This window comes from Muscardinus avellanarius (genome assembly GCF_963383645.1).
Source record: "Muscardinus avellanarius genome assembly, chromosome: 14".
Lineage (NCBI taxonomy): Eukaryota > Metazoa > Chordata > Mammalia > Rodentia > Gliridae > Muscardinus > Muscardinus avellanarius.
The window spans coordinates 81,479,745-81,501,786 of record NC_137800.1 but is presented as its reverse complement, the minus strand read 5'-3'; the positions used below and the strand labels follow the sequence as shown (position 1 = coordinate 81,501,786).

The 22,042-nt window shown below is 42.2% G+C and overlaps 1 protein-coding gene across 1 annotated transcript; it reads right to left on the bottom strand.

Moving 5' to 3' along the window:
* Window positions 1–1,591: 1,591 nt before the first annotated feature.
* On the bottom strand, window positions 1,592–10,293 carry TRIM38 (tripartite motif containing 38; the record flags this gene model as incomplete). Its single annotated transcript, XM_080710298.1, has 6 exons — window positions 1,592–2,115; window positions 4,965–5,077; window positions 5,175–5,197; window positions 6,365–6,595; window positions 8,477–8,572; window positions 9,886–10,293. The coding sequence occupies 6 exons, from the start codon at window positions 10,291–10,293 to the stop codon at window positions 1,592–1,594; spliced, it is 1,395 nt and encodes a 464-aa protein (XP_080566424.1).
* Window positions 10,294–22,042: the final 11,749 nt, after the last annotated feature.

The following is a 22,042-nucleotide window of genomic DNA, read 5'->3' as shown; positions in this document are numbered from 1 at the left end:
CTTTTTTTTTTTTTTTTTTGTGTGTGTGTGTGTGTGTTTGTGTGTTTCTGGGGATTAAACCCAGGAGTGTTCTACCTCTGAGCTACACCCCAGCCCTATTTTAATTCTTATTTTGAAACAGAGTCTCACTAAGCTGCTGAGGGCCTCACTAAATTACTGAGGCTGGCTTCAAACCTGTAATCTTCCTGTCTCAGCTTTCCAGATACTGGAATTACAAACATGTTGCCACCATTCCTGGTGAGAACTACATTCTTGAAATAGTATAAAACCAAAACTTAAGGTTTTTTTTGTTTTTTTCTGAGGTGCTGGGGATAGAACCCTGGGGCATTCTACCTACACCCCTAGCCCTATTTTTTTTTTTTAATTCTTTATTTTGAAATAGGGTCTCACTGAGTTGCAAAGGGCCTAAGTAGTTGAGGCTGTCTGTGAACCTGGATCCTTCTGTCTCACAAAATGCCAAGTGTTTATAACCACAGACATTTATAGCATTTTAACAACAAAAAATTTAGAGAAGTGAAAAGACAAAGGAGAAGGACTTTTGAGTTTCTGGAGTCACAAATTATGGGAAGGCAAATATACGGGGAAGCTATAAATTCAGACACTACTATAAAACTAAGTTTTAGTTTTGGCATTTTGTTAGTCTAGTTTACAGTGTCCCAGATGGAGAACCCAAGATGAGTAAAAAAAAAAAATTAATAATAATAATAATAATAATAATAATTATTCAAGGAACTCCTATCTGGGGTTTCTAGGGCCAGAAGTTGTGAAAAGGCAAATTATATAGGGAAGCTTAAGGCAGATAAAGGCTAGTTCTTACAAGGCTTGTTATGTAGCTCCCTCTGGTAGTCTCTGGGCTCAGTATTCCTTGTGATAAAGTTCTGTCATTCCTGGACAGAGCAGAAGGGGTCACTCTTTACAAATTTGTGCTCCATGTTTAAGTAAAGAGTGGGAGGGCAGAGAGCTTTTCTTGTGTTTTTCTCGCTTGTTTTCAGTTCAAAACAATCCTTAAGTCAAAAAAACATATTTTAGGGAAGCTCCCAACAATCCAGCCTCTTATCAGTCTGACCAAGAACTATTGTCTGCTTTCCCCTTAATCAAGCTGACCATCTGTGGTATTACTGTGGCCTTTATATACACTATTTCAGTGCAGATTAAGTATTCACTAAAAGCTCAGCAGTATTCTTTTCTGGCGGGGGGGGGGGGGGGGGATGAAACTCAGGGGCATTGTACCTGTGAGCTACACCCCTAGCCCTATTTTTTTGTTTATTATTTTTTGCAGTACTGGGTATAGAACCCAGGGGCATTCTACCTCTGAGCTACACCCCCAGCCCTATTTTTTAGTCTTTTTATTTTTTGAAACAGGGTCTCACTGAGTTGCAGAGGGCCTCGCTAAGTAACTGAGGCCATCGGCAAACTGCGATCCTCCTGTCTCAGCTTCCCGAATGCTGGGATTACAAGCGTGCACCACCACACCCGGCCCAAATGCTCAGAAGTATTCTAAGTACTAAAGTAATAGTAGTGAAGAAAATTGACCACATTTTGACCTTATGGAATTTACATTGGCTACACCAAGGAGATTTTGCTCTTTTTTTTACTCATCTGGGGGTGGCAGAAACAGAGGAGAATGTTGATAAACCTGGAAATAGGGCCGAAGAGTATCAGAGAAGGAAGCCTTCGGGAAGGTGAAGATGTGGGAGCTAGTAGTCATGTCATAAAAGGATATAATTCCAGCCTCATAGACCAGAAAAACTCCCACAACCAGGGGCTTTTTAGTCACAGAAAGGAGAGTAGGTGGAGAGGTGAGTGCTAGGTAGCCTCTCTCCTTGCACAGCCTGATGGTCCAGAATCCAAACTCGGGCTTCTGCTTCATGCCAATATCCCTCTGCACATTTTGCACACAAACTCCCAAATCCCAACTAGTTCCTTCTCCAACATCCACTTCAAAGTAGTGTCTTCCTGAGGTGAATCCCGGGCAGCCCAGGACACAGGGGAAGGCACTAAATCTCTCTTTGGAAACATCCAGATTTTTCTGGCCGCACCCTATAGTCACTTGTCTTCTATCTTCAGAAAGAATTAGGCCAGGATGAGCTGTACTTGGATCCAGGGTCACACTGACTGCAAATAACAACCAAAACATAATTTTTGGTACTGGGAACACCATTCATTTTAAACAAAATCAGCCTGCGTCCAAATTCAAGCATTGTTTCTTACTAGCTATGTGAGCTAACAATAAAGTGAAAATCATTTTTTCTACCATCCTACTATCTGGAGAATGGTAGAACTGAACAAGCCAGTATCTGCCTGGGACTTAGTAATATTCCTGGAACTTAGGAATATACCTAGAAATGGTGTTAACAATATCATTAGTGCCATCCTCCTCATCCTCCTCACCATGGGTTCAAAGACACCAAAGACTAGACCCAAACAGTTAAAATGGCTCCTGCCTGGTCTAAAGCCCTTCTTCTAGGTAGTATTTCCAGGAATCACAAAACAGTGGAGTAGAAAGGAGTCCTTCCCCATCTCCATTTCATAACCACATACACATATAACAAGAAATCAAGTACAAAAAAGTAGAAATAGCAAGTCAAACTTTATTTTTGTGTTACTAGGGATTGAACTCAGGAGCATTCTACCTCTGAGTTGTACCCCCTGATCTTTTTATTTTTTCAGTACTGGGGATGTTATAAATGAATGCAACTAACTCACTGATCAATTTCAAAGCCCCAGTGGTAAAGGAGCTTTTTGGAAACAAAAGTCATCAACCCAAAAAGAAAAATATGTATACTCTAAATTTGAAATGAGAGAGAATGAGAATGAAAGTGTGGAATGCCTCTTATATATCAGGAAAAAATATGGACTACAACAAGCTTCCAGAAATCCATACAAAAAGAACCCAATAAAAAATTCTGAAAATAGGCCGGGCTTGGTGGCGCACGCTTGTAATCCCCGCGCTTGGGAGGCAGAGACAGGAAGATCGCGCAGGTTCGAAGCCAGCCACGTGCTGGCTTAGGAGACCCTGTTTCCAAATAAAAAAGTATAAAGAATAGGTCTGGGAGTGTAGCCCGGAGGTAGAAGGGCTTCCAGGAACCCCAGTACCACCAAAAAAAAAAAAAAAAAAAAAAAAATTTTCTGAAAATACAGTAAATCATGAGTAAATCATAGAAATCTGAAAGGCTAATGGATTTTTTTTTAAGGCAAAGAAAAGGAAAAGAAGATTAAAAGAAAACAACTCTATCTCACTTGTGAAACGAAAGAGACTTAGGCCAGAATTAGGTACCACTTCAAATCTATTAGATGAGTAAAAACGATAAACAAATTCAGGAAGATATGGAGTTCTTATATTGCTAGTGGGATTAAAATCATTGCATTTTCAGAATCTGTGGAGTCCGATACAATTATGAGGCACACCTCTCACCCTAACACTTTAATTTCAAGATATTATACTCTAACTTACATGTTCACTCCATCAGAGTTAAAGGCTGACTCCTGTAATCAAATAAATCAATATTTCTGCAGCAAAACATATATTCAAAGTAGAATAAAGAAAGACTTCAAATAGTCTTCTATGAGTGCAGTTTAGATTTGGCTTCAATAACAGACACTCGAGAGAGGCCTTCCATGGTCCCTGCTTCCAGCGTTCACATCCCTATAAAATCCCCACCTGTTAAGTATGGGCAGGATCTGAGAATTGCTTCTCACTTATAGAATATGGCAGATGATGGATGGAAACCTTTTTTTTTTTTTTTTTGGTGGTACTGGGGTTCCTGGAAGCCCTTCTACCTCCGGGCTACACTCCCAGACCTATTTTATATTTTTGAAACAGGGTCTCTTACGCCAGCGTGGCTGGCTTTGAACCTGCGCGATCCTCCTGTCTCCGCCTCCCAAGCGCAGGGATTACAAGCGTGCGCCACCACGCCCAGCGTGGATGGAACCTTTTTGATTACAATTTAAGACTCCATCTTGCCAGTAGATTTGCTATAGAGACTGTATTGAGCTCACTTAAAGAAAAAAAGGGTCCATGTGCAAGATGCTGGTGGAGGCACCCAGCCTACAGCAGGTCTTGAGCCCTGCAACATTAAAGGAACTAAGAACATGGATTCTTCCCAGACCATAATTCAGATAAGAGCATAGCCTGGCCAGCCCTTTATCCACAGCCTCAGGAGACTCTAAGCAGAGGGCCCTTCCAAACTGTGCCAATCCTTGGCTCACATAAAACTGTGACATAATGTATATGAGCTGTTTCTAGACAATAAACTTGTGGCTGCTGTTGGTAGCAACAGATAAATGATGTCAGGTCATCAAGTCATTTCAGGTCAGGGTCAGTTTTACAGCCAAATGAATCATAAGACTTTCCATTCTCAGAGTTCCTTGAAGTTTATAATTATGGAAAAGAAATTGTGGAAATATAGCAAATGATGATGAACAGAATCAAGAGAGCCAGAAGCTTAAGTTTTAGAATCAGGAAAACATGTTTTCTAGTCATGGTTCTAACATTTACCTGCATTATCCAAGTCAAGTTCCTAAATTTATTTGCGTTCTTTTCTATAATACTCACCTACCTTTTTTGGTAGCTCTAAGATTTTGAAATAGTCCTAATAAATACTATAATCATATCTAACACCAGGGTGTGATGTGGCCTTGGTCATGTGCTAGACACTGCACACTGACAGCTATTAAAGAAGTTGATTTTATGATAATGTAATCAAATGGGAGCTGTTAAAATATTTACTTTTCAGGTGAAGAAGGAGAGTGGCTGGCATTGCCCAGAGTCACACAGCTAATGTGGGAGAGCGGGAACCTGACTGGTGGGCACTAATGGCCAGCACGCAGAGCATCAGAGCTCAGCAATGACGGACGGCCACTGAAGACAGCGGGCGGCTGTGCATGCCGGGACAGGCGTGGACTTGTTTACTGCTCAAGGCCCCTTCTATCCACAGCACTTAGGGATTCTTGAATTCACATACCTTGGTGACGTCTTAATATCTTCCTAACATCAAAGTAAAGCTCAGAAACATTGCAGGCAGTGTGAATCTCCAAGGAAAAGGGCTGAGGCACTTCCAGCTTCACAGCCCAGCTCCTAGGAGAAGAGAGGAGACTTCTTCAGCCATCCGCTCCATTCAGCTCTGCACACACCTCTCTCCTTCCTTCCCTCCCTTCCTTACCAAAGGACTCACCAGTTCAGAATGTCTTTCACATTCTGTAAAGAAACAAAGCAAAAGAGGAGTGTGTTTACATTGGTTTTTTGGGGATTTGGCATGTAGGGCTGCTCTGGGGGCTGCTCTTTATAAGCATTCCCCCCAGGGAAGGAACGAGAGAGGCTCAGCCTTAGATATTAATAGCTACACAGATGGGAAGAGTCTCATTCTGGCCTTCCACAGACAGTGGGTGGGTGGGGGGATATTCTGTTCCCTCCCTTGCCGACTCTGCAAGACTGTAATGCTTGCCATGGCTTCAGCTCAGGGAGGACTTTGAGAAAAGGCCAGGAGCTTTGTTCATACTTCCTCTGGCAAGATTTGTTTACAGCGACCTAATTTTCTTCAAAGTGAGCCCATATAAGCCAGGCGTGGTGGCGCACGCTTGTAATCCCAGCACTTGGGAGGCTGAGACAGGAGGATCGCACAGGTTCGAAGCCAGCCTCAGCTACTTAGTGAGACTTTTAGCAACTTAGGGAGATCCTGTTTCCAAATATAGTATAAAATAGGTCTGGGAGTATATCCCGGAGGTAGAAAGCCCCTGGGTTCCACCCCCAGTACCATTAAAAAAAAATAAAAAAGTGAGCCCATATAGTTGAGATTCCTTAACACAAATGTACTTAGTGGGGAATCTACGCACAACCCATGAGACTAGGCCCCTGAGGTGGAAGCAACAGGTGCCATGTATTGGTGAGGTAGGCAGGCTACCCTCTTAACCTTATAGTATGGCTACCCTACAGATCAAGCTGTTTATCAAAATGGGATGCATCCTTTGTGCAGCTGTAAGAAGGCTGGTACTAGCTCTGGAGCAGGGCTCCACAAGCAGATCAGGGTTGAAAAGTGCTCACTCATTTGGGCCACCCCACTATCACCATCTGGCCCTCAAAGAGTATTTCAGGATAAAGCCCACTTGCTGGGGATCTGTGGTGGGATAGGCAGCTTTACATTCCCCCAAGGAAAGACATTTCTCTAACAAAAAGGCACCAATGGACTAGTGAAAGCCATTCCAATAATACTAATTTCTAATCTAGAAGAAGCGTGGCTTTGAATTTTCCACATTAATAGGCCCCTTGTGTGAAGGCAGGCCTTGTACATCTTCCCTGCTCCCTCACCTTCTCTTTGTAGCTCATTAACAGACATCTTCTTCCTTTGCTCCAAGTCAACAGCCTTACCTGAAGCAGTTTCTGAGCTGAGCTCTGACACTTTTCCTCTAACTCTAGGATGTGGTCCTGGAGTTCATCGCTCTTCTGCTTTACATGGGCCTGCTTGCTGTTCAGCATGCTCAGCATCTGCTCTTCTTCTTTCTCCAGCCTCCAAAGATAAGACTTCTCCTCCATATCGAGAAAAATCTGGAGATTCTGAAAGTCAGACTTGATTTTTTGTCTTTGAATCTCTATCTTTTCCTAGAGTCAAGAAAATATGATCAAAAGGTGAAAAACAAACTAGATTTCCGTCTATAGATAAATGAACAAAACATAGCATAAAAGACAAAAAAAAAAAAAGAATGTCTCACCTTGCTATAAGATAACCTGGAAGATATTCTGCTAAATGAAATAAGCCAGAAACAAGGAGATAAATATTGTAAGATTTCACTTATATAAGGCACCTACAATGGTTAAATTCATAGAAATAGAAAGCAGAATAGTAATGATTGTTAGGTGTTGGGAGAATGCAGAGTTAGTGCTTAATGAGGACACAGTTTCTAGTCTGGAAGATGAAAAAACTTCTGGTGCTGGATATAGGGATGATTATAAAACATGAAAGTACTATTGCCATTGAACTGTATATTTAAAAGTGGTTAAAATAGCAAATTTTAGCAGAGTGTGGTGGCGCACGCTTGTAATCTCAGCATTTGGGAGGGTGAGACAGAAGGATCATGGTTCATGGACAGCCTCGGCTATTCAGTGAGACTCTTTGAAAAATAAAAAATAAAGCCGGGCGTGATGGTGCACACTTGTAATCCCAGCATTTGAGAGGCTGAGACCGGAGGATCACGGTTCGCAGACAGCCTCAGCTACTTAGTGAGGCCCTCTGCAACTCAGTGAGACCCTGTTTCAAAATAAAGAATAAAAAATAGGGCAGGGGGTGTAGCTCAGAGGTCGAATGCCCCTGGGTTCCATCCCCAGACCCGCCACAAAAGAAAGAACACCACCACTAAGAACGAATTTTAAGACAACCATACTTGTAAAAAAAGACCTTTGATTCTTGGCAGAAAGGGTCCCAGTGTGACATCCTTTGTTGTGGTTAATGGAGAAATATTCTTCTACCATCCAGGGTCATCTTAATCATCCCCAGACATAAGATGACTGAAATCAAATGATGTGTCTTATTTGACTCATCATTAATTTGAGGAGATAGAAATTGTAATTTCCATGAATACTTTCTAAGTTCATGCAGTGTTTCAATGACAATGATGTTATGATAGAAGGATCGCTTTAGGATGAAGGAGAATTTTTGTGTAAGAGATAGATGCAATGTTATCCCTGGTATTCAAGGGTTTTCCTTGTGTATGTGATAACCAAGTTCTTTCTCTCTGCACAAGATCCCAGATATAAGAGAAGGAAGAACTTCCTCTGGAAGCTCAAGTTCAATATCCCTGCACAATGAAGACATGGGATGGAAAACTCCCCAGAAGCCATAGTATGGCTCACTGGCCTGTAGAATTTTACTGCAAACTGACAGATTACACAGATAACTCCACAAAGGAATGTCTTCTTTAGTGCGGAGGCTGATGAGCCATGGAAATAGTCAGAAACCTTACAGTCTGCAACTACAAGTGTGTAAGTTTTTCTTGCAGTCGCAACAAAAGTATACTCAAAAATATAAATCAAGTAGGTTTACTTTATTGGCCTGAGGGGATCCTGTCTTCTCGGTGCTCTCAAAGGTTGCTTTCTGAACCTGTAATGCCGAGTGACAGCCAAACTCTGACCAGTAGTGAATGGAACAAGAGAATAAGGTTGATGCCTGCATGCATACTTGGAAGATATTTAAAGCATGAAAACTAGTCAAGGCCAGTTCTAGGGAAATAGGTACAGCGCATTGTTTTGGTCCTCCTTAGTTACTGAGAATCCCAACCGATTACTATTGACAGAATGAAGGAGTTGATGATAAAATCTCATGAATATCAACAACTAGAGCTTAAAAACAGTGGTTTTTTTCTTTGGGTTCCATCTATCTGGTCTAGTTTGGTGAGAATAAACCATCATTGTGGTTTTCCCCAATCATTTTCTATGCTTAAACTCTAGAAGGCAAAATATCTTAAGATAATGAACTCAGAATCTGACCTTCCATTTAGTTATCTGACTTGTCACAAATGCCTCCTGATTCATATATTCTTCCTGGAGTTGGCTCAGGCTCGTCACAGCTTTCTGGAGCTTTTCCTGAAGAGACAACTGGGTGAGTCAAGTCTATGCAATCTGACTCTGTGTTAGACACCTAACGGGAATCTCAGTACCTCAATATATATTAAAATCATAGTGAATATTGAGCTCTGACATTTTGCGAGGGAGCATGCTAAGGGCTATGTTGAAGAATGGCATCATGAAACCAGTTTAAAAGGGCTTAGATCCAAAAAGAACCTAGCTTTTAGGTTCTTTTTCAAAATCCTTTCTCATTCTTCATTGACAGAAACTTGAAGCTGATCCAAATTGCTCATTGTGGTCAAAACTAACAGAATTGGCTCCTGTCCTCTGTAAACCCAATAAGTACATCCATTAATTCTGTAGTGCTTTTAGAAAAGGGCTCTATGTAACTGATTTAGAAAAAAAGGTATTGCCCTTAGTATATGCCAAGTGCTAGTCTAAGCTTTATATATGGTAATGACCTTAAAGCTTAGATAAATCTTGGGTGTGTGTGTTCGGGAGGGAGAAGACTAATATTATCTCCACATATAGACAGGGAAACCAAGGTATGAAGATATTAAACTTTTAACCAAAATTCTCATCTTGTAAGAACCAGAGGTAAGATTTCAACCTGCGAAGTTTAGCTCTGAGGCCTATTACAGCCATTACCTGGCACTGCTCCTTTACTTATTGCTTGGTGGGAAAATAACTCAAATATAAATGTCTGCATTATAGGGATGAGTTCCTCCATGGAGTTAAAAAGCAGAATGTGCTGAGCCGTGGTCAGGATTTGTGCATCCTTATGAAGAATCTGGTGCCTTCACACAAATCCACCTCTTATTCCCTCACTGATCTAGCAGGGTACGGGGTACACTGATCTAGGAATGGGCCAGCAAATAGGGCTTCCTCCTTAACATGTTCTCAAGGAAGTGGGTAGGAGTCATGAAAACCCCCTCCTTCCACACTAACCTCCAGGACTTGTCATGTCCAAATCTTCTTTGACTCTTCTGGAATCTTCAACTCTCTTAAAATCTCCTAGAATGCCCCCTCTCTCCTTTCCATAGGGATCATTTGAATTTTACTCCTTGACCTTCCTTTTATTTTAGCAGTGCCAAAGTGATCATTTCAATATCACTGACCATTTACTCCTCAAATAAAAACCCCCAGTGACAAGTACCACTCTGGTCCAAGATTTGGACTCAGAGCAAAGAGCCATCGCAAACTACTTTTCAAAGCAGCATGAAAAAAGCTCTGTTGCGGGATCATAATCTTAGGCTTCGGGCTAATACTCTTAGGTCTCAGGAGTGAATTGGGAAAAGGCGTTTGCTGAGGGCCCTGGCCTGTATGCTCACCTGGTAGGCCTGATGCACGTCTTCCACGAGCGCTATGGCATGCCCGGTGTGCTGTGGCTCCCGCTCACAGCGCCAGCAGATGAGCAGGCCCTCATCTTCACAAAATAGTTGCAGCTGTTCTCCGTGTTGCTCACACAGTATCTCTCCATCCATCTCCTTGATGACTTCAATGAGGTTTTCCAGATCTTTGTTGGCCCGGACATCCTGGAAAATAATCTGGACCCCACAGAGAGGACAAGAGAATATTTGGTGTATCCTACTTTGCCTTTGTCTGGTATAGTAGCCCCATAGGCAGGAATAGCAATAGCTGTGTCCGCAGTTGATGCTCATTGGCTGGGTCATCAGGTTCAGGCAGATGGAGCAGGTGGCTCTCTCCCTCATCTTCCTGGTGATTGAGGCTAAAGGCATGGCTGTTTTTGAGAAGCTCCAGTACTAGATCTAGAGGTAGAAAGAAAGCCAGAATTTTTCACAGTAATGGAAATAGTTCCACCTGGGCCTTTGCCCAGTGAACTGGCAGCTTCTGGCCTCCACAGATCATGCAGTCTTCTCTCGGAAAAGAAGAAAGAGATTGGAATATAGAAGATATAGAACCATGTAGCTGTACTGTCTACTATGATAACCAGTATCATGTATGACTATTTAACTTTAACCAAATAGGCCGGGCGTGGTGGTGCACACTTCTAATCCCCGTGCTTGGGAGGTGGAGACAGGAGGATCGCGCAGGTTCAAAGCCAGCCGCTCTGGCTTAGGAGACCCTGTTTCCAAAGTTAAAAAAAGAAGAAAAAAAAAAAAGGAAAAAAAGTATAAAAATAGGTCTGGGAGTGTAGCCTGGAGGTAGAAGGGTTTCCAGGAACCCCAGTACCACCATACATTTAACCAAATAGAAATTTAGTAATATTTAACATCCAGTTTCTCAGTCTTGTTAGCCCTTACTTAAACTGCCCAAGAGCTGCCTGTGGTTACTGCTAGTCTGTGGGGAGCATTAAGGTCTTCCCCTTATCTTTACTAAAAGCATACTTCTGACTGTCCTTCTGCCCAGAGTCAACAAGGTTTGGGGTCAAGGAGGCTTCAAAGTAATTAATGCTAATGATGCTATTGTTCTGTCTGAACTAAGGCCAGGTTTGTGTAGTGTGTGTTGCAACAGGGTATTGTTTGACCTGCCCAGACTTTGGACTTTTTCCCTCCAGGGTAACCTAAAGCTAAAAACTATAAATACCACAAGAGAAGAAGCCCCAGCATCGGCCAGTAGAAATATCAACCCGGGAGTGTGCTGGCATCCTTCCATGTTTAGGAATAAATAATATTTGGAATTTAATTCTTAAGAGTTTTATTATTTCATCCCCACTCCTCTCTTCAGAACCCGTACTTTTGCCGGCTGGCTCCGGCACTAGTCCAGCCACAAAATATTCCACCATTCTAGAAAGTTCTCTTGGGCCATAGGCTGAGAAGGATGGAGAAGCAGGGCAGGCTCCTTCACAGAAGATGCAACAACAGCTGAAACTAATGAGGGGGTGGGAAATGTTTCCCAATTTAATGAACACCAAGAATAATGAGCTCCAGAATCATCTCTCTGTAACTAGTAGGAACACTCATGTCATTTGTTACCCCATCAAGACAACCAAACCTTAGACCACCTTGATCCCCACCCCCACCCTACAAAGATCATGTGACACCAGGTGAATATGCCTCAGTGGAGACCCCACTGGGGAGGACAAGCGACAGGACTGCCATAAAAACTGGTATATTCTTATTATTTATTTATTTATTTTGGTGGTACTGGGGTTCCTGGAAGCCCTTCTACCTCCAGGCTACACTCCCAGACCTATTTTATATTTTTATTTGGAAACAGGGTCTCTTAAGCCAGCACAGCTGGCTTCGAACTTGCGCTATCCTCCTGTCTCTGCCTCCCAAGCGGGGATTACATAAAAACTGGTGTGTGTGTGTGTGTGTGTGTGTGTGTATGTGTGTGTGTGTTTTCCTGGAGATGGAATCCAGAGGCCTTCTATCTCCAGGCTATACACCCAGGACCTTTTTTTTTTTTTTTTTCCGGGTTTGAGGATGGAACCCAGGGGCATTTGACCTCCAAGCTACACCCCCAGCCCTATTTTTTACTCTTTATTTTGGAACAGGGTCTCACTAAGTTGCGGAGTGCCTCACTAAGTAGCTGAGGCTGTCCACAATCCGCTATCCGCTGGTCTCAGCCTCCCCAATGCTAGGATTACAAACAAGCGTGCGCCACCACACCCGGCTCTCCCCCGGACCTATTTTAATTATTTTTACTTAGAAACAAAGTCTTGCTAAGTTGCTGAGAGCCTCACTAAGTTGCTGAGGCTATCCTTGAACCTGCAATCTTTCTTTTTCAGCCTTTCAAGTAGTGGGATACCATGCCAGCTTAGAACTGGTATATTCTTTCTGCGACCCACCCTCCAACCCAGGGAATGAGAAATGGAAAGAGGGCCAGGGAAGGGGAAGTTTGGTCCCGGTGCCTAGTGATTCCAGCGATCAAGTTCTTGGAGAAAAGAGGAAGTTTCCTGTCTCTTCTCCAAGCCAGTACCTCTCTCCTGGGATCAGTTCAGGTGGCTAGAACTCAGCAGGAGAACTCAGGAGGAACTCAGGGCCTTTAACAGGGAGTTTGCAGACCAGGATGTTGGGAAGATGGGAAGGAGATGGGGAGGCCAGGCTTCTGTGGGATCTGGAGTACTGGACCCCTTCATCCTCATGCCTAGCCCTGAGGACCTGAAAATCAGAGGCAGTGGAGGGGTTACTGGAAACAACATATGTTTCCTTACCTTTAGTGACAGCTGCTTCTGAGAACCCCACCAGGGAAGCGTCCCTGCAACTGGGTGGAATACAACTTTTGGAAGGTGACTTCTCCCTTGCAATGGCTGAGCCTAGAGTTAAAACAGAATTCAGCTAAAGTTACCAGATGTGTTGTTACCAGTTGCATTATTTTCCTCTCATAACCAGGCCAGTTTCTTGCAGCCAAACAGAATTTCTTCTAGCGACTTCTCTTTGGCAGATCATTTCCCTCCAGGCATACACTGGGCCCCCAGACTCATGGGGCACTCATGGGGCACTATGCCCCTTGGGAAAAGGGGCTCCTCTCCTTCCAAGTTCCCAGGGTGCCTGTCCTGGGCCCCACTCCCTTTATATTCTGGATTTACTGAGATTTGGTGTGACGCCTGGTGAAAGCAAAAATAAAAAACAAAGAAAAGGGTGAAGGCTGTAAAGCAAACTCCGGAGCATTTCCGGAGTTAGGGTAGAACTCTGCAGTCCTGAAACATGATCTCCCAGCCCCACCCTCTCCCACTCCCTTAAACCCCCCCAGTCCCATTCCCCTCCTGGAGGACACCAGAGGACACCAGTCCAGCCCCACCTTTCACAAGGTCCCACCTTCCACAAACATCCAGGATTCCCCTGCAAGTTCCAGCAAGTCTCCTCAGAGGCCACTTCCTGGAACCTAGAATTAATTAAAATCTAGTCAATTCAGAAGTGAAACTAGAGTGGAAGGCGGGGCTCTCGTATCTATGGCCAATCATGTTGCTGTATCTTTTGCACTGGTCTATTTCTGGAAAGGAAGGAAGAACAGAAAAAAGGGCCTTCTTTTACAGCAATAAACAGAAGGGTCAAATTAATAACCCTGTTTACCCCTGCCCCCCCCCCCGCACCAAATATCTTGAAGGAGGAAGCCTACAGAAGGTAGCTCACAAACTCTAAAAGTTTTAAATAATTTTTATTGGTGCATTGTAATTATACATGATCCCCAGTGATACATGTACACATGCACATAAGATTATTTAACTTGTTTCTTTCTTTGTCCTGCTTTGTTTGTAAAGTTTAAAGCAAGTATTGTCCACTTATGTCCTTGGCGAGTTCTCAGCTTTTCCTTTATCTGCTGGAATTTATTTATTATGTTGGAAATCTGTTTATAATAAAGAAAATAAATATACAGAAATAGAGTCTCTCAAAATATAGAAGTTTAGGGGCTATAAATATTTTGTGTTATTAATAATTAATATTTGGTTAATATAAGCTTTCTTTTTCATCCTTTAACTTTAGTCTAAACTATTATGAGAGTCTGTATAATTCTTTTTTTAAGTGTAGGTGCCTGTGTTTTAACATTCAGTGTTCAACCAGGCTAACAGCCAACTTTTTGCTAACCAAGGTCGACCTTGGCCCCAGCTCTTGACAGCTTAGAGACAGAAAAAAGGATTTTATTGTTCTGCCTAAGTATGAAAGCTTGTTCTTATTAGCAATTAATACTGCCCTTATTATCCATCAGTACAGCTCCAATCCCATCACCTTGCACTTGTCCTTTCCCTCTCCTCCTTCCTCCCACATCCCTTCCAAGACTCTACAGGTCTAATTTACACAGGATCCTGAAAGCTTTTACATATGAAAGAAACACCTTCAAGCCTTGACTTTCTGGGACTGCTTGATCTCATTTAGCATATTCTCTAGTTCCATCCATTTTCCTGCAAATGACATAATTTTGTCTTTTATACCCGAGTAGAACTCCACTGTATAAATATACCACATTTTCTTTATCCATTCATTTGTTGAAGGACACCTAAGCTAGTTCCATAACTTGGTTATTGCGAAGTGTGCTACTATAAACATGGGTGTGCATGCATTAATATAGGATTCCGACTTTAATTCTTTTGGGAAGATACCAAAGAGTGGTATGACTGGATCATATGGTGATTCTGCTCCTAGTCCTATGAGCACACAGATACTGGTGTGAAATTTCTGTTTGCTCCTAACCCTCTTAGGGGTCCATGAGCCTTCCTGACTGGTGGTATTTTTTGCTGTCTCCACATCACTTGCTGTTTCATACCTACTCTGATGCTGATGGTAGGGGGAAAAAAAGTTGCCTCAGTGGGGTTCATGGTCATCACAGAATTCTCCCACATCAGCCCCCCATTCCTCCCTGTCCTGTGGCCTTGTCTCCTTTCCCCACTCTGTCCCTCTCCAGGACTCAAATGCTTTCAATACCCAGAGTCAGCTACTCAGGATGGGAACCAGGAGCCACTGACAGCTCGGCAGTGAGACTTAATTTCATGGTGCATTCCCACAAGTCTTTGTCTTTTATTTGGAATATTTATACCACTAATGTGTGTGTGTGTGTGTGTGTGTGTGTGTGTGTGTGTGTGTGTGTTGCAGTCCTAGGGATAGAACCCAGAGGCATTCTACTCCAAGCTACACCCTCAGCCCAATTTTTTATTCTCTATTTTTTAAAAATTTGAAACAGGGTCTAACTGAGTTGCAAAGGACCCCACTAAGTAGCTGACTGTCTGAGAACCTTGATCCTCCTGTCTCAGCCTCCAAATGCTGGCTGGGATGATCACACCATTCAGTACTGAACATAAACTGAGGTAACTGGCATCCTTGTTTCATTCTTTCTCTGAGAAGAAGCAGGGATGGAAAAAGCTTTCACTTACTAAAACTCTTTCTTGTTATAACCCTGTCTTCAGCGCTTAAAAACTAACTTTATGCTTTGTAATGCATTATTAGGAGACTGTATTTTCTAGGTGTCCAAGAAAATGTCATAAGTATAGCTCTCAATTTTGTTTTCACGCTTCTTTCACATTTTACATGACCTCCATGAGAGGAATGTTAATGAAAATGTTTTACGCGTCTTAATACCCTGTTTGCTAACATGCTTACCAGTAGATGGCGCTCTGGTATTTTTGTGATTATCCTTTTTTTGTGTTCATTTTTTTTTATAGCTTTAACTACTTCTTTGACCAATATGAAATAAACACAAAATAAATCTGGTTTTACAGATAGCCCAACACTGCCTGCTGCCAATCTCCTATGTAAACCTTGCAGTTGTAAGCCAACTTTTGAAGATATTGGGCTTGAGACCCTGAAAAATATGCTGAATCATATTAACATTAATATTTAGTACATAATAGCAAATTTAAAATTCTAAAATTTTTACACCAGAATAGGCTTGGGTAGCAATAATTTCAAATTTGTTACCTTTGAGTTGAAGGCTTAAAGGTGTGTGAGCTGAGAAGCATGTGGGTTAAGGTTTCAACTGAGAATTCTAACACTTGCAGGTGCCAAACTTCAGCGGCAGGTGCATGTTCTGAGTCCCAAATCATACACAGAATTTCAGTAGGAGAACTGGTGTTGCAGAGATTTGAGATGATCCTGTAATAGCAAAAGTAAGAAGGAGGCAGACTGGAAAGAAGGAGAAAATACCCTGCAAGGTCTGTTCTTTCTTAGGAAAAAAAAAAAAAAAGCCCTCCTTAGGTCATACTTTTAATCACAATAGCCCATCTGGCCTGTCCTTTCTTAGGCAAGAGTACTCAATAGGCCCTTACTTTTAAAATCATAATGGCCTATCTTTCCACCTGAAATTCCTGTGATTTGTGCTAAGCTAAAAATTTCTCCCAAAAGTCTGACCTTGGGTGGAGCCCAGGCCTCACCCAGCACCTGACCAGAACAGCAGGACCTTGCATACCAGATAAGCTAAGCCAATTTCTGCTTCTCTGAACCTGCTTGCTTAATAGATGACTCACCTCCTTGTGGTTTTCTCCCTTATAAACCCCTACCCCTGGCTAGTCAAGGCACCCCTCTAGTCATATTTCTAGATGGCGGGTACCACTGCTGGCCAGCTAATAATAAAGGCTTCAATGGCACAACCCCTTGGACTCTTGAGTCTCTCATTTCTTGCTAAACCTGCATATAATGATCCTGGGTAAAATTTGTTTGTTTGTTTGTTTGTTTGTGGTACTAAGGGTGGAACCCAGGGCCTTTTCTACCTCCAGGCTATACTCCCAGACCTATTTTTTTTTGGTGGTACAGGGGTTTCTGGAAACCCTTCTACCTCTGGCTACACTCCCAGATACATATATATATATATATATATATATATATATATATATATATATATACACACACACACATATATATACATATATACATACATATATACGTATATATACGTATATATACGTATATATGTATGTCTCTATATATATACACATGTGGGTCTCTTGAGCCAGAGAGGCTGGCATCGAACCTGCGCAATCCTCCTGTCTCGGTCTCCCAACCCTAGCATGGGGATTACAAGCGTGTGCCACGCCCGGCCTCCCAGACCTATTTTATACCTTTTTTGGAAACAGGGTCTCACTAAGCTGCTGAGAGCCTCACTCAGTAGCTGAGGGTGGCTTTGAATCTGTATGATCCTCCTGTCTCAGCCTCCCAAGGGCTGGGATTACAAGCATGTGCCACCACACCTGGCCTGGGTAAAAATCTTCTAAGAGGAATATCTGGCTCTACTCTGGAGGAAATAGAGTTGGGACTCAAGCAACCTGGGACTAATGAAGATTTAGTATGTTGCATAAAATAGAAAAATAATGAGACAAACAGGCGATTAGAATCGCTTGAAGGACAAGCAATTTTAAAGCTGTTTGTTATAAATGTGAAGTCATGATTCTTCTGGATGGCAGTCTGACAGCAAGTGTTAAAACAGTCATTCTACTTCCAGGATATAGCCTAAGAAAATAACTAGTCCAGTGTGCCAAAAAAAAAAAAAATGAGCTTGATAATAATATGTGATCTTAGCATATATTTATCATAGAAAAATACCGTAAACAAATTTTATGTGTGGAAATAGTGACCAGTTATGAAGACTTCAACAAAAAAGAATTATGCTTCCAGTGAGTGGACTAAATTCCCTTTATACCTTTGTACTTTAATCTCCAGTTGTATTGAACAACTTTAATTCCCCACACCAAGCCTAGATAGCTTTGGATGGCTTTGCTCTTTCTGGAAAGCCCTTGCCTACATTACTGACTCATTCACATCACCATGAAGATTGTCCATGCCCCACCTTCCCCCAAAGTCCTCCCCCTCTCCACCCCCTTGTTGGCAGGTGTCTTGTTTGTTTTTCTTGGTATCCTATCCAAGCTCACATTGCTCCTGTTATTACCTTCATCCTAGTTGTCTGTCTCCATGTACAGTCTCACTCGATGGACTTCGAACTCTGTGGCATCATGGCCAGGTACTAAACAAATTGATGTTCTCAGAAGCTAGTGCCATATCTGGAACAGAAAATTCTTTTTTAAAAAAGTGGGACTAGACTGCTCTGGTTAGGAATAGCTAGTAAAGTCATATCAGAGAGGCTTAATTTTTTTCCCCCTCTGTTACTTTTGTTTGTAATGTTATAGGTGTGACATAAGTGTTTTAAGTGTATAGCTCACTGAGTTGATTTATCAGCACTTTGTTCTGTGAAAATCACGATGGGTGGTGAAGAGTTTGGACCAGCTTTGGAAGATTTGATTTGTGTGTGTGTGTGTGTGTGTGTGTGTGTGTGTGTGTGTGTGTGTGTAATACTATAGATTGAACCTAGGACTAGGGGCATTCTACTTCTGAGCTATACCCGCAGCCTTATTTTATTTCTGTTTTGAAACAAGCTCCCACTAGATTGATGATAGTCTCACTACGTGCCGAAGCTGTCCTGGAATCTGCAATTCTCCTGTCTCAGCCTCCCAAGTACTAGGATTATAGGCATGTAGCACTATACCTGGCATAAAACATTGATTCTTAAAGCTGGGCGTGGTAATCCCAGCATTTAGGAGGCTGAGACCTGGAGGACCGGGGTTCGCAGACAGCCTCAGCTTCTTAGTGAGGCCCTCTGTAACTCAGCGAGACCTGGTTTCAAAATAAAGAATAAAAAATAGGTCAGGAGGTATAGCTTGGAGGTCAAATGCCCGTGGGTTCCATCCCCAGACCCACACACAAAAAAAAGCATTGATTTTTGATGGTGAGTGTAACCCGAGAATTAGTTCATTTAGTCATCTACAGTTATTTACTAAACACATACTGTCTTATTCTGTTCAGGCTGCTGTAAGAAACTACCATAAACTGGGTGGTTTATAAACAACAGAAATCTATCCTTGAGGAGCCTGCAGATTCAATGTCCCTTGAGGCCTGCTTCCTGGTTCATAGGTTGCTGTCTTGGGACTCTTTTCTAAGGACACTAACCTGTTGGTGAGGGCTCCACCCGAGTGACCTGATCACTTCTCAGAGGCCCTGCCTCCTAACACCATCACCTCAACTAGAGGATTAGCATCTCAACATTGGAACTTTGAGGGACACAGACAGACTATAGCAAGTACTATGGGTCAGGTCCTGTGCCAAGAACTATAGGCAATGATTCCCAGAATACACAAGATTCCTTCAGAGGGCTTGCAAAATTCAATCATGGGATTATACTGTCTAAACAAATGTGCAGCTGGAGGAATGCATTCTGAATCCTCTAATGGCATGGGAAACTTCTGATCACCTTCTGTGATAGGCTGAATAATGCCCCAAAGATGGCCATGACCTAGCTCCTAGAACCTGTCAGTATGTCACCTTACATGGTGGTGTGATTATTTTTACATGATGGTGTGATTATTTATGTATTTTCAGATGGGAGAATACCTTGGATTTTGTTCCTCTTTATAAGGGGGAGTCAGAGTGAGAAAGAAAGACTTAAAGATGTCTTGCAGCTGGTGTCAGAGATGGAGGAAGGGGCCAAGAGACAACAGATAAGGGGACTGCAACAATGTAAAAAAGAAAGAAGATTTTTCTACAGAGTCTCTGGAGAGAGCACAGCTTTCCCAACACTGGGGTTTAGCCCAGTAAAACCTATTTTGGACTTCTGACTTTAGAAAGGTAAGAATAAGTATGTGTTGCTGGGTGTGGTAGTGCACGCTTATAATCTTAGCATTTGGGAGACTGAGACAGGAGGATCACGGTTCATGGACAGCCTCAGCTACTTTGTGAAGCTTCTGCAACTTAGCTCAGAGGTAGAATGCCCCTGGGTTCCAACCCTAGTACAGCAAAAAAAAAAAAAAAAAGAATAAATACGTCTTGCTTTAAGCCACCGAGTTGGTAGCAATTTATTACAGTAGCAATAGAAAATGAATACGGGCCAAGTAGCCTGACTAGTAATAACCAGTAGGCTATTTTGAGGAGTATGACAAAATTCAACTAGAGAAGTTTGAAGCTGATAATTCATGTCTATTAGGCCACAAGCACCCAATACTTAAGGAAAATCTAGCCAACTTAACCAAACCCCGTAATAGAAACATCTGATTTATTGAGAATCTTTTACCAGTTAGCAAATTTTATCCCATTTGTCCAACAGACCCATGAGCTGAGCATTTGAATCCTTGTTTTACTAATGCAGAAACCATTTGGAAAAGGTAGAGTGACTTCTCTAGCGCCTCATAAAACACTAGGGAGTGCAGATGGGGCTGACCTCATCCTCCCAGCCTCAGAAGCCCTACTCTTCTACTCCGAACCATCTTCCTTTCAGGGACAAGCTTGTTGACTGAGTGTTTGTATGCTCAGTTCAAAGCAGAAAAATACAGTGACATCTTTTGATATTCACTATCAGTGACAGGCTAAAAATGAGGTTAAAAATTAAGCAGCAAAGCTAAATCCAGCCTCCCTGTTCTGAGAGCCTAGGGTCAAACCTGGTGCTGTCTGCCACGTGGCTCATCATTTATCCCTGTGGACCTCCACAGAAGCATTTGAAAGCCAAGAAGGGATGGAAACAACCTCTTTTTCCAAGTTAGCCTTATAGTCCTTGGTTTAAAATTCTGATTTAATGGTGAAGGTAAGTGTTTTACTTTTTTGGGGTGGGGAGGGAGAATGCGACTTACTGATCTGTCAAAGATCTATTAGAGGGAGGAAACATTTTAAGGGAACTCAGATAAAAAACATTACAGCAGCCTAAGGATATACATTTGAAAATAGTGTCTAGTTCCAAAATGAAGAGACTGTCTAACAGAGGTAACTGATTCAATCAAGACCCTAAAGCAAGGTTTCAGAGGCCGCAGGTGCTGATAGGCACAGTGGACCCTGTGTTTCTCCAAGGACTCTGAGTCCTGACTGGATACATTGATGAGCTGAATTGGCTTTGGCTGTGGAGTAAAACGCTGGGTCAGGCTTTGGTTTGGACCTGGACTAATGAGTCTTTTCAGATTTCTTCATGTATCTGAAATTGCCTCTCAAGAGAATATGAACAGAGTTGTGGCTAGGACAGAAGACAAGGACACTTGTATGCTCATCACTTGGTTTGTCGCCCTCCTTGTAAAGCTGAGAAAAGGTGCCCAGAGAGATTATGGTAGCACCTGTTAGGGATATGACAGGAAGCCCAGAGAGGGAGATTCTTGAAGGTACCTTCTTCTCACCTACCCAGAGAAAATGCCAATCCAAAGCACAGCTCCTGCAGGAGGAAAGGTGCGCGTGTGGCTGCGTGCCTCCTGATGTGACAGTCAGGGCCGCATCAGTTTAGAGTGGGCAGAGCCCGGCCTTCTAGGATGGCCCTCTTCTGGTACCCGGTACACTTTCTTTGTGGTGATTATATACATGAATGAATTGATAGTGCATGAGCACCATGACGAGCTGAAATGGCCCATTTGATTTCAGAACTGCTGGTCTCTCAGGAAAGTGATGAGAGGGTGTTTGGTTTTACTGACACGGGGGCATTTGCCTTTAACTGTGTTCTCTGACATCAGTGGAAGATAGACCCTCTCCTGACACCCCATGGATTCCAGGCCAGAAAAAAAAAAAAAAAAAAACACTTTTATAGAGAAAATGGAAACCTATTCAACAACAAATCAAAATCATTCTTATAAAAATATTTTTTAATTTGCTCTAAGCCTGTACTTAATCACGGATCTGAGTGGGTCCTGGTTCCACTATTGTTGCTGTTGTTATTATTGCATTTATTAATATCAGTAATAGGGTGTGATAGCTTGCAATGTATAAGGCATGCTTTATAACGCAGTTTTTATTTCAAACAGTTCTATGAACTATCATTATTCCCATTTTCACTATGAAACAAAGCTTTTTGACCTTATGAAACTTGCTATGGTTATACAGATTGGCAATGGCATGCAGAATTCAGACTCTGGTACCCTCTGAACTGCAGGGTCATGCTTTTTGAACTACATGTTACATTGAGTAAACTTGGCTAACAAAGTTGATGCAATACAGGCTGGATGTCAGGTGAAATTTAAGAGTAGTAGAAAGGCCATTATAACAAAATAATGAGTTGGAAACTAAAAAGAAGAGGAAAAATTATTCTTTAGTTTATTCATAAGCTATGATGTTTACATAATCAGTTTCTCAAATAAAGCCTATT